The sequence below is a fragment of the Microtus ochrogaster genome, unplaced genomic scaffold (genome assembly GCF_000317375.1).
Source record: "Microtus ochrogaster isolate Prairie Vole_2 unplaced genomic scaffold, MicOch1.0 UNK80, whole genome shotgun sequence".
In the NCBI taxonomy this organism is placed as follows: domain Eukaryota; kingdom Metazoa; phylum Chordata; class Mammalia; order Rodentia; family Cricetidae; genus Microtus; species Microtus ochrogaster.
Window position 1 is genome coordinate 115399 of NW_004949178.1, and position 11925 is coordinate 127323.

The following is an 11925-nucleotide window of genomic DNA, read 5'->3' on the forward strand; positions in this document are numbered from 1 at the left end:
GACAGAGCAGTTATAGCTGCTCACAGTACTCCTACAGACACAGAGGTGATAGCTGCTCACAAGTACTCCTATACACACAGTTATAGCTGCTCACAAGTACTCATACAGACACAGCAGTTATAGCTGCTCGCAGTGTTTTAAGATGTTTTGTTTTGCTTTATTTTTACTTCAGATGAACAAGTGCTTAGCTGGGTGTACACATGTGTACCAGGTGGGTACATGCAGTGCCCACAGGTGGCTGGCTAGTGGAAGGTGTCGGATCCTGGAACTGAAATCAGAGGCAGTTGTAAGCTTCCCCCTGGGTGCTGTGACTCAAACTCGGGTCCTCTGCAAATGCAGCCCATGCTCCTAACTACTTAGCTATCTCTCCAGCACTCACCCAAAAATGCTTTCAGCCTCCCCACACTAATAAAGAACTGAAGTAAGTTCCCTTTCCCAGTACCCTTGACTTAAGGGTCCATTCAGATAAAAGACTTGGGTTCTGTGAGTAGAATTCATTAGGACACAATCCACACTCCTTTCCATGAGTAAACAGGAGAGATGCGAGGGTTCTACTTTACTGAGACAGGAAGCACAGCTGGCACATGACCCAGTGGCTGTGTGGTTCTTTGTGACGGTATCTCAGATGCAACACAGAAAAACAAGAGGGGGCTCTCATGTGCAGAAGGCCTTACCTTCAGCCCTGGAGGGGCTTCTACAAGAAAGCAGCCCAAGGGAAAGGGAAAGCAGAGCAATAGTGGGTGAGGTTTCTTTCCAGGCAGAAACTCACCCCAGCGTTTTTTTTCTGTCCAGACTCTGGGTTTGCTTTGGGACTTCTCCAAATGCAGCCTAGTTCCCCAAAGGGGCAGTTTTTGTCATGGTTGTTTTGGTTTTTTTTTCCACCTGTGGATATTTCTCCCTTTCTGGTGAGGGCTTGTTTCCGGCAGTTAAGGTAGTGTGAAGGGAACCCTGAGCTGAAGCAATCTTTGGCCAGACAGAAGGACCTGTCCTGCAACCATAAAAAAAGGCTCCTTAGCACTCTGTTTACATGCAAACCAAAGAAAAAAGTCAGGGGGTTTCCTATTTCCTCATCTGCAGTATGTCCAACCTCACGTCTGTAGCGATTGGCTGTGACAGCGCTTTTTGAGCTATCAACTATGAAACACACAGCACTTCTTCCACTGTTGATGATAATGTGGTCATGGGTGCCTGGGCAGAAAGAAAACAGAAAGTAAGTTGACTGTGTGGGTCTTCCTTGTTGGCTCACAACATCCTCCTGGCCTGGAATCACACCCACGCACACCCACAGACCGCCAAGTTTGTCCCTATCAGACTTTTAGCATAGGCAAACTCCCCTGCTCATTTCAGTTAGGTCCACATCTGAACAGCAAAGGCTCCCTAAGAGTTGTGTAGGGAGGAGAGGGAAGCTGCTTCCTCGCCAGATGTGTCCCAGGGGAAATCAGGAGGCTGCAATTCAGGGTCATTCCATGGACTCCTCTCAGAAAAATTAGAAAATGAAGATTTAAATAAGATTGTACGGGCCTGGAGAGATGACTTGTTGCAGGGAGGGCTGCTTGTTGGTTCCCGGCTGTTTAGCCCCGAAATAATCACACAGAAACTGTATTAATTAAATCACTGCTTGGCCCATTAGCTCTAGCTTCTTATTGGCTCTTACATATTAATTTAACCCATTTCTATGAACCTGCGTATCGCCACGTGCCTGCAGCTTACCAGCTAAAGTTCCGGCATCTGTCTCCAGTGGGGCTACATGGTGTCTCTCTGACTCTGCCTCCTTTCTCCCAGCATTCACTTTAGTTTTCCCCACCTAGCTCTGTTCTTCCCTGCCATAGGCTCAAAGCAGTTCTTTATTCATTAATGGTAATCACAGCATACAGAGGGAAACCCCACATCAATGTAGTAGCTAAGAGTACTTGTTGCTCTTCCAGAGAACCAGAGTCTGGTTCCCAACAACCAAGTTGAGTGGCTCACACCAGTCTGTGACTTTAATCCAGGGGATTAGACACCTCCTTCTGCCTCTTCTAAACAAATCCTATAAATAAATAAATAAATAAATAAATAAATAAATAAATAAATAAATAAATAAATAAAGACAAAGTTGGGAGGAGGTGGCTTTAATTCTAGAACTTGAGAGGCAGAGGCAGGTGGATCTCTGAGTTCAAGACCAGCCTGGTCTAGCGTTCCAGGACAGTCAGGGGTAGGCAGAGAAACCCTCTCTCAAAAAATAAACAAAAAACAAACCATGAAATACAAGAAAATTAAAATCATCTGTGAGCCACCTATGTAACCTATGAACCCCCTACCCACGAATGGCTCCTTTGAGCATATTTCTTTTTTTTTGTTTTGTTTTTTGTTTTTTTCGAGACAGGGTTTCTCTGTGGCTTTGGAGCCTGTCCTGGAACTAGCTCTGTAGACCAGGCTGGTCTCGAAGTCACAGAGATCCGCCTGCCTCCGCCTCCCGAGTGCTGGGATTAAAGGCGTGCGCCACCATCGCCAGGCTCCTTTGAACATATTTCTATTTGAATGAGACAGAATCACATCACATACTCCAGGCTAGCCTCAACTTCACCATCCTCAGCCTCTCTAGTGTTAGGCCTGTTGAAGGGTCCAAAAAGATCCAAAATGACCCAAACACAAAAGGGCCCATGCAAAGAGAATCTTTATCAAAAGAACAGCAAAAACTGACCACCCAGGGACAGCAGGTCAGAGTCAGAACTGACTGTGTACCCGAACGTTCATCTCAGCAAGTATTTAAGCAGAAACCCCACAAACACCTGAGACAAGTTACAGTTCCGTTTTCCACCAGTCAGGATTCAAGGATAGAGGCTTCTCTAGGAACATTGTTCCGCCAACCAGGATATCAGTGTTACCCAGGGAGTTCTGGGGAGGTCTTGAGAGCTTAAACTTTATTTGACCCCCTATTCAAGATGGATGTTTTGTTCAAAATCACGTAGTTTGGTTCCTTCTTACAGGTAAACATATCTATTTCTCATGCAGGTATTTTTCTAAATAGGTTTATACGTACTTCTTTTCTTCTATTATTTCTTTTCTTTTATGCTCTATTTTTTGAGACAAACTCTCTCACTCTGTAGCTCAGGCTGGCTTCAAATTTGGGAGTTATCAAGAAGACGACCCTGGATTCCTCATCTTCCTGCCTGGACCTTCACAATGGTGTCACCACAAGCACATGTTACCAATCCCAGTTTTATACTGTTTCTTTTTTCTTCAGTTAAAAGGAATTTTTAGTTTTGTTTTTCGAGACAAGGTTTCTCTGTCTAACAGTCCTGGCTGACCTAGAACTCATTTTGTAGGCCAGACTGGCCTTGAACTCACAGAGATCCGCCTACCTCTGCCTCCCTAATGCTGGCATTAAAGGTGTGCACCACCACCACCCACCCGGCTTTCTTTTCTTTTCTCTCCTGTCTTTCTTTTCCTCTTTCTTCCTTTCCATCCTTCTTTCATTCTTTCTTTTCTTCCTTCCTTCCTTTCTTTTTTTTTTTATTTGAGACAGAATCTCCTTACATAACTCTGGCTGTTCTGGAACTCACTCTGCAGACCAGGCTGGCCTCAAACTCACAGAGAGATCCTCTTGCCTATGCCTCCTGAGTGCTGGGATTAAAGGCACAACCATGCCTTTAAAATCCCAGTAAGATTTAACATCTACACACAGCTAAATGCTTATTAATATAAATAGTTAAATATTTATTAATATATCTTCATATACCCTTCTCTTTTTGTTTTTATTTTGAGGGAAAGTCTCATGTTGCCAGCTTGCCCTTAAATTCACTATGTAATTAAAAATAACCTTGAACTTCTGAGCCTCCTTCCACCATCTCTAGAGTGCAGTGATTATGGGATTACAGGTGTGCACCCACTCCTGGTTTATACACATACTGGGGATCCAACTCAGGGTCTACAGCACAATAGGCCGGCCCTCTACCAATCAAGCTACATTTTCCAGTCCCTGAATCTCCTTTCTGACACAAGAAATTTATCTTTACTGGATCCTTTTTATTTGTAAAATATGTGTAGCATAAAAGTTGTCATTTTAAGCATCTAAAATATACACTAAGTACATTCCCATTGTTGCTATTATTACCATTCATCTCTAGAAGATATTTAAAAAATTTAAAAAAGCAAGAAAACATTTCTTTAATTCCCAGATAGATTAGGAAGGCATCAACCAAAAATTTGTGTAACTACTAAAATTGCAAAGCTGGCTTAAACAGAGACCCAGCTGAATAATAAATTGGTCCCCTGAAAAAGGTCTCCTTTTAATGCAGCAAAGATGGGCAAGGCTATAGGAAAGTCTAGTGTAAGGAGCAAGGAGGTTTAGCATACATAAACTTGGAATCACGCTAGAAATGAAAAAAATGGAAAAAGGGAATCATATATCCACTGAAACTATTTTTTTTCCAAGGAGTGAAAAGATGACGTTTGGAAAATAGTGAAAACAAACTTCATCTCCAACAGACTAAGAAATTCCTAACAGGGCTGAAGAGATGGCTCAGTGGTTAAGAGCATTGCCCGCTCTTCCAAAGGTCCTGAGTTCAATTCCCAGCAACCACATGGTGGCTCACAACCATCTGTGATGAGGTCTGGTGCCCTCTTTTGGCCTGCAGGCATATACACAGAATATTGTATACATAATAAATAGATATTTTAAAGGAAGAAGAAAAGGAAAAGGGGGAAAAAAAGAAATTCCTAACAGACGTAAACTAAGATTTCAGAAATTCTGAGATGTAGCAATAAGAGGAAGTTCTCCAGCATGTTCAAGCCAAGGCAGTGAACATCTTCCCAAACCCATGTTGGCGAGAAGGATGGCTGTCTCACGCCAAGCAGAATCTGCCGAGAGCACTTCCACTTGTAGCCCTGTGTCTGAAATAAGCCTAGCAGCGTTCAGACAGCTATTGCACGGCAACCTACACAGCGCCATCATCCTCGGGGTCCGGAAGAGAAAACTGCCCAAATGCTCAGAACGGGCAAACGGGTAGAAAGCTGCAGTATACAGCATGCCGGAATATTTCCAACCTTTACCGATATTTAACCTTAATAAAATTCAGAAACATCCCATAAGATAATGAACCTTGGAGATACTGTGCTGAATGAGGTAACATAGTCATGCAAAGATCAATGGCACATTGTTCCTCTTTTATGAGGTACCTGAAGTGTTCGGACTTACAGAGAGAGAGAACTGCAGCGGTTTATGGGGGCTGGGAGGAAGGAATGGGGAGTAACTGTGAAGTTGTTCCAAGGTGCTGGCTTGGGATTGGATTTTCCTGTAAAAGGCTGAATGGTAGGGCTCACTGTTCAGTTTTTCAGCCTCCAGCCACAACCATGCCATGGAGTGATAAAATACAGGCTTATTTGTCTACTTTCGGTTCTTTTTTAGATTTATTCTTATGTGTATAAGCCTTTTGTCTGCATACATGTCTGTGACCACAAGCATGCTGGTGCCTGCAGAGGACAGAAGAGGATGTAAGATCCCCTGGAACTGTAGTTAAATACAGTTGTGCGCCACCATGTGGACACTGAGAATCAAGCCTGGGTTCTCTGGAAGAGCACCCGCTACCTCCAGCCCCTACCTAAAATTCTTTTTGACTTATATATTTTGAGACAAGATGTTGCTATGAAGCCTTAGCTAGCCTGGAACTCCTTATGTAGACCAGGCTGGCCCTAGAGGTCTACCTGCTTCTGCCTCCTAAATACTGGTGTTAAAACTGCACCACCATTCCTGTTACCCAGTGCTCTGGCACTCCGGAGTCTTGAAAAGCCTTCATCCAGAGTATATGCTTATCAGGAACACGAATCAGAGTATTTGCATGCAGGAGGGGCCATGCACGGGAAAGAGTGGGAAGCCCCAAGTCGGTCGCATCTGCGCAATGGACGCCGCAATGGCAGTAGTCTGTGGCAGGGCTAGCACACTTAGCCTGATTGCAATGCCCTGGGATAGATCTTGAGCCCTCCAGCTCCACAGAGCAGTTCACAGAGCAGACAAGTCCCGACCAGTGCCAAGGGCTTCCATCAGCAAGAAGAGCAATTAATAATGACTTGAGCAGGAATTCAGGGAGGGGCCCCTCCAGTGCAGCGCTACAAGCGTCACACCTTCTTCAGTCACCTGCACCACAGGCAGACTTATATCGCCTGCGGCATTTGCAAAAAATAAACTAGCTTGAGCTTGAGGGAAGGGACAGCTTAGTGGGTAAAGCTCTTGTCATGAATGCATGAGGACCTGAATTCAAATCCCTACACCCCAAGTGAAACTGGGGACAGTAGTCCATGCCTGTCATCCCAGTATTCCTACAGTAAGATGAAAGGCAGAGACAGGAGAATCCCGGAACCTCCACAGGCTGGCTAGCGTTGCTCCACACAGCAGAGAACATCTCAGACACCAGAGGCTGTCCTCTGGCCTCCGTACACACACCATTACATGCATCCCACCCCCACATACATGGATGTGCACACACAGAAATAAATTTTAAAAATAAATAAGCCAAACATGGTGGCATACACCTTTAACCCCAGAACTTACTTTAGAGGCAGAAGCAGATGGCCCTCTGTAAGTCTGAGGTCTGCCTGGTCTATCTAGCAAATTCTAGACCATCTGGGGCTACGTAGAGAGAACCTGTCTCAAAAAAAAATTTTTTTTAAATAAATAAATATGGGCTAGGTTGGTGAAGAAGAGCCAGGTTCTAAGCTATTTCCATACTTACTTGACCAAGGTACTTAAGCTGTAAGTGCTTGTGTTTCCTGGTCTATAGAAAGGTAAATAAGGTTGATCCGAGATTAAGGAAGACGTTATGTGTACCTGACCCAAGGCAAGCCTTATTAGAAGCATTGCCCGTGATCTTAGAAGAGCTGAGTCTAAGACCATAAAGTTTTCATTCTCCCTTCAACCCAATTAGGCAGGTGATGGAGCTGGGAACACAGAGTTAGTTCCAAGAGAGACTGGGCTGTTGTGGAGAGCCAATTGTGCGTTCCTGGGTGGTGAGAATTTTTCCTTCCTTCCTTCCTTCCTTCCTTCCTTCCTTCCTTCCTTCCTTCCTTTTTTGTGACACACCCAATGCCCAGTTACTCCTGTGGAAACAGTTCGAGGCAGGTGCACAGAAATGAACAGCCCTAAGTTTTCGTTTGCTCCACCCCAGGGGGCGGGACCTCGTTTAAGAAGGAAGTTATTCGATCACTCATTCAAAGTAGGGTTGGGTGAACGTCCTGGGAAGTGGAATTCGGGGCCTGGACCTCCGTGATCCAATAGATCACTCCCTTTGCAGGCGCTGTCTTCCTCTCAACCCAAACCCCCAGCTGTCACCGTCGTTCCCGCTTTCTGTGCACATAACTCCTGGAAGCCGCTAACTCCTGATGTCTTCTGCCAAGTTATGGTGAGTGCCATGGATCCTCAGTCTCCCGCACAGCCACACAGGATACCGGGGGACACACCCAGAGGGCGCCTTTGCTGAGGCAGGGGACAAAGCTGGGGGCTGGGTGGGCCGCAGGGGGAGGGTGACACGCTGCTCACGCTCAGCCGCGGAACTTGGGAGACCGAGAATGTGTTGACGGGCTCCCCTACTGGATGAGAACCTTCCCTCAGGAACTATGGTGCCTCGGCCTCTCTTGTACCCTGTGATGAACTGATGAACCCAAAGTTTGTGGGCTATGGCGGATTTGGTACAGTGTTCCGGGCACAACACAGAACTTGGGGCCATGATGTGGCAGTCAAGATCGTGAACTCGTGAGTGACCCCAGATGTAGGCAGGATCTGATCAAGGGGCAAGGCGGGGGGGGGGGGGATATCCTTCCAGGGTATGACCCAACTGTGACTGTGACTCCCTTTTGGAGTGTAGGAAGGCGATATCCAGGGAGGTGAAAGCTATGGCGAATCTGCGTAGCCAGTACGTGCTGCTCCTGCTTGGGGTCACCGAGGACCTCGAGTGGGATTACATATCTGGGCCGGCTCTGGTGACAGTCTTCATGGAGAACGGCTCCCTCGCAGGGCTGCTACAGAGCGCGTGTCCTCGACCCTGGCCGCTCCTCTGTCGCCTGCTGCATGAAGTGGTGCTAGGGATGTGTTACTTGCATAGCTTGAACCCAGTGCTCCTGCACCGGGACCTCAAGCCTTCCAATGTCCTGCTGGATCCAGAGCTCCACGCCAAGGTCAGCCCATCTACACCCTACTGCAAGCTTGGAACATGTTGAATATCTGTCCCTCTGAATACAAGACTGCCCAGGTCAACTAGGAATTTTATCTCTAGTCAGTCATACCAGGTGACAGAGGCCCTCCTTACCCACCGGGGTCAGTCCCATAAGCCTATTCCACAAAGCCCCCCCACCCCCATGGATCCAGGTTGACTTATCCCAGAAATTCTGACACACCTAGAGCCAAGCCTGCCCATCAGCATCTTAGATCTCCTCCTTGAGTCTCACTGACTCCACTTTCCCTCTGGTCCTCCAAGACCACCTTCAAAAAGCTGAGGCTGCATCTCCTGGAGGAGAGAGGGGGGAAATTCTGAAGAACGTCTGGCCCCTTCATCTAATACCTCCCTCTTCCTTTCCCTTGCAGCTAGCAGATTTTGGCCTGTCCACATTTCAGGAAGGGTCACAGTCAGGGTCAGGGTCCAGGTCCAGGGATTCAGGGGGTACCCTAGCTTACTTGGCCCCAGAGCTATTGGTTAATGTCAACCGGCCTGCTTCCCCAGCCAGTGACATCTACAGGTAAGCTATCCAGTCCAAAACATCCCAAATTTCTATACTATTTGGGCCCTTCTAAAGGATATGGCCTGGAAAAGCGGTCTTTCCAGGGGCCAGCTAAGCCTCCATTTTGTTTCTGTGCAGCTTTGGGATCCTTGCGTGGGCTGTGCTGGCTGGAAGAGAAGCTGAGTGTAAGACTCTGGAGAGACTCTGAGACTCTTACCCCAGGTGCCAGAAGCACCTAAAGCCCTGAGCCCTGCCTCTTACCATTTTTCCTACTCAGCTGCCCTCTTCCCACCCCACCTCTCCCTGGGCTGACACTCCCAGCTTCTGTCCATGGGCTGTGACCTCATATCATGGATCCTTTATTGTTATCATCCCCCCCCCACTCCAGTGGTAGACCAAACATCACTAGTTCGTGACGCAGTTTGTGAAAGGCAGATTCGACCCCCATTGGCAGAGTTGCCTCCCCCCAGCCCTGAGACTCCTGGCTTGGAAGTGCTGAAGGAGTTACTGATGCGCTGCTGGAGTTCTGAGCCCAAGGACAGGCCAACCTTCCAGGGTGAGTTGGGGGTTTCTCTAGCAACTAGGATCAGGAAGCTTGTCCTGCTTGCATGCCACTCACTCTGATGTCTTTCAGATTGCCAACCAAAAACAAATGAAACCTACCGCCTGGTAGAGGACAAGGTAGATGCTGCTGTCTCCGAGGTATGTTTCCAAAACCGCCTTCCCACCCAGGAGCTAGTCAGGTACAGCACATGTGACCCCTTTGACTTTCTGATGTATCTTCGCCGGTCACCATTCTTTAATCCTTGACCATCATCCCCACCCACCCCAACCTACCCCTGAGTCTCCAGGTAACAGACTCAGCAGATCATCCCTGGTACTTACTCTGGCTCCCCAACTCTTGTCTGTGCAGGTGAAGCAGTATCTGTCTCCGCACAGAAACCGCAGCAGAAAGTTGTCAGACCAGAGAGGTACAGAAATGAATGACCCTGGGGAAAGCTCAGTTTCTGACATGCTAGACAACCTGCATCTGGACAGGGGCTCCAGACCAGTTCCTGAAGAAGGCATAAGCCTTACAGAGAGAAGAGAACAGCAAGAACCAATTGGGCGTGCCACAACAGCAGCGACATCTTCAGATACAGGGGCTGGAACTCCCCAAATGCCACACACTCTACCCTCCAGAGGCCCAACACCCAGCCCAAACTTCCCTGAGGCTCCTGGTCCTCACCCCCAAAGGAATCAGGTGAGACATTGGCAAGACTAGAGTATGCCCCCTTACCAGGGAAAAGCTGGGGTTGAGAGGTCCACAGTGATGGAACTAGCCTCTTGAATAGAAAGCCTGAGAACTCTGTGCTGTTTGCAGGGAGATGAAAGACAAGATACCTCCTGGGCTCCAGGGCCAAATCCAACAGCAGGTACCCATTCTTCAACCTCTATTGCTCTCCCCCTGCTTTACTTTCCCATGACCTTCTTCTTCAACACCTATAGATAGAGTCGAGATACCTCAGAGGGGGAAAGAAGGGACTAGAGATCATCTAACCCAACCCTTCTCATTGGTTGGGTTATTATTAACTAAAAGGCCCTGAAAATCCCAGTCCTTCAAATAGTCCCAGCCCAAGGCTGGGGAACCTGACATGAAGAACCTGATATCCATTAGGTGAAGATCCCACTGAAGTCATACATAACCTGGTTTTTCCCTGGAGTATGCTGTCTCTTCCCAGCACAAGATCCATGCGCCTTTACAGTTCCTTTATTGCTAAGGCAATCCAGAGGGTCTTCCATCAAAGACACCCAAACAGCAGACGCTATTCCTCTTCAGCTTCTTCTAACTCTGGAGAGGCCCAGCTCACAGTCACTAGCAGGCTAAGACCCTGCATTTGCACTCCCCAGGGTGAACACAAGGTGTCGCTGCTGCCCCTCTCCCCAAAGTGCTTGTTAAACGCTTCTTTCTAACCACTGAATCTTCCCATTACCACCTCCTTTTCTTTCAAAGGGTCACAGTCTGTTACCTTCAAGAACTGTTGTGGAGTGCAGATTGGAAACAACAACTACATGGCAGGCAGCTGCTTACCAGTGCTACCGAGAACTGCTTTACCCAAGAAGAGCCCAGCACAGCGCGGCAGGGGCAGGGGCTGGCAGCCCCTCCATGAGTAGATTTCGGAGAATACCCGCAGGAGCCTGAAGCCAGTATAGAGGAAATTAAAGCACATTGTAAGGATCCCGGAACGACTAAGACGATCATTGCCACTTTCTGTGCTCCCCAATATTCTTTGAGAGCATTTAGACCTACACCCAAACCGATTTTTGACCTATTTCCCAAAAGTCAATAAACACAATATGTTAACTATGAGTGAGTCTGAGGTGGGGGAGGGAAGAGGAGATGGTGCTGCCGCCTGGCCGAAGCAGGAAGGGGGGCTCTGGGGACTAGTTATAGGCAACCTCTTGGCATATAAGGTCAAGGCCCAGCCGGTGGCAGGAAGGAATTGCAGAGCCTTGGCTCTCTGGTGCGCCAGTCTCAGGGTGGAGCTCTTCCTCCGGAGCTCAGTACTGGCGCCACCCTAAGGCTGAACTGACGGGGATAACAGTCGCCACTCCCTCTTTCTCCTGGATTTTGAGCACTGGGCTTGGGGCCCTGGTGAAGGAGGGTCTTTGGAAATTCAAAGGTGCCCCAGGCTCTCTAGACCATCCAGACTCCCACTGCACAGACTTCACGCACCTTGCCTTCTAGGCATGGGAGCATTTTTGATTCTCTGAGTCCAAGGATTGATAACTATGTCCAACGAAGAGGAGCACCAACCCAAGGAGCTATAGAGAAGGCTGGAGTTTGGAGAGTTCACACTTCGACACACCTGAGGGATCAAAAGTGGAAAGGAAATTGTCTTTCTGTCCTCACCCGCACCCCAGCCCCAGCTGGTACCAGGACAGCACTCCTCCCACGTTCTGCCAGGCATGACTTCCAGCCTTCCCAGCCTCCCCATTTCCAAATACTGTATCTTGACACAGCCCTCTTAATCCTCTCCATTACCTCGTGTGTCTCCCACAGACCACCTGAAGAAAGAGGGGAGGTGGTTGTTAAAAAACACAGTCTGAGCACAGGAGGCAGCCAGGGGAGTCCGCTCCGCACGGGAAGGGGCCGGACTGTATCGTGGGGAAGTGGGAGGGGGCCTTGGCGCCAAGAGGGAAGTGCCAGTCGCCCTCGGCCCTGAGCCACTAGCAAGCCGGCTCACACTAGTGAGC

The 11925-nt window shown here is 48.1% G+C and overlaps 1 protein-coding gene and 1 long non-coding RNA gene across 2 annotated transcripts; one reads left to right on the forward strand and one right to left on the reverse strand.

The window, feature by feature from the left end:
- Positions 1-6568: 6568 nt before the first annotated feature.
- Positions 6569-10978, forward strand: Ripk3 (receptor interacting serine/threonine kinase 3). Its single transcript, XM_005370416.3, has 10 exons — positions 6569-7376; positions 7586-7726; positions 7839-8148; positions 8555-8706; positions 8827-8873; positions 9077-9244; positions 9323-9390; positions 9602-9931; positions 10052-10103; positions 10682-10978. Exons 1-10 carry the CDS (start codon positions 7357-7359, stop codon positions 10840-10842), a joined length of 1449 nt encoding a protein of 482 aa, XP_005370473.1. The 5' UTR covers positions 6569-7356; the 3' UTR covers positions 10843-10978.
- LOC113455660 lies at positions 10122-11792 on the reverse strand. Its single transcript, XR_003376657.1, has 5 exons — positions 11714-11792; positions 11405-11537; positions 10760-10866; positions 10375-10519; positions 10122-10170 (listed from the first exon to the last, which is right to left on the reverse strand). It is a non-coding gene; the product is annotated as an uncharacterized LOC113455660 (long non-coding RNA).
- Between the last annotated feature and the right edge of the window lie 133 nt (positions 11793-11925).

What these genes read in the sequence shown, in the direction of transcription:
- Ripk3 (XM_005370416.3), top strand. Translation starts at nt 7,357, where the DNA reads ATGTCTTCTGCCAAGTTATG. An exon ending in ATGTCTTCTGCCAAGTTATG is followed by an intron (nt 7,377 to 7,585) that starts GTGAGTGCCATG and finishes ACCTTCCCTCAG; the next exon opens with GAACTATGGTGCCTCGGCCT. An exon ending in GGACAGGCCAACCTTCCAGG is followed by an intron (nt 9,245 to 9,322) that starts GTGAGTTGGGGG and finishes GATGTCTTTCAG; the next exon opens with ATTGCCAACCAAAAACAAAT.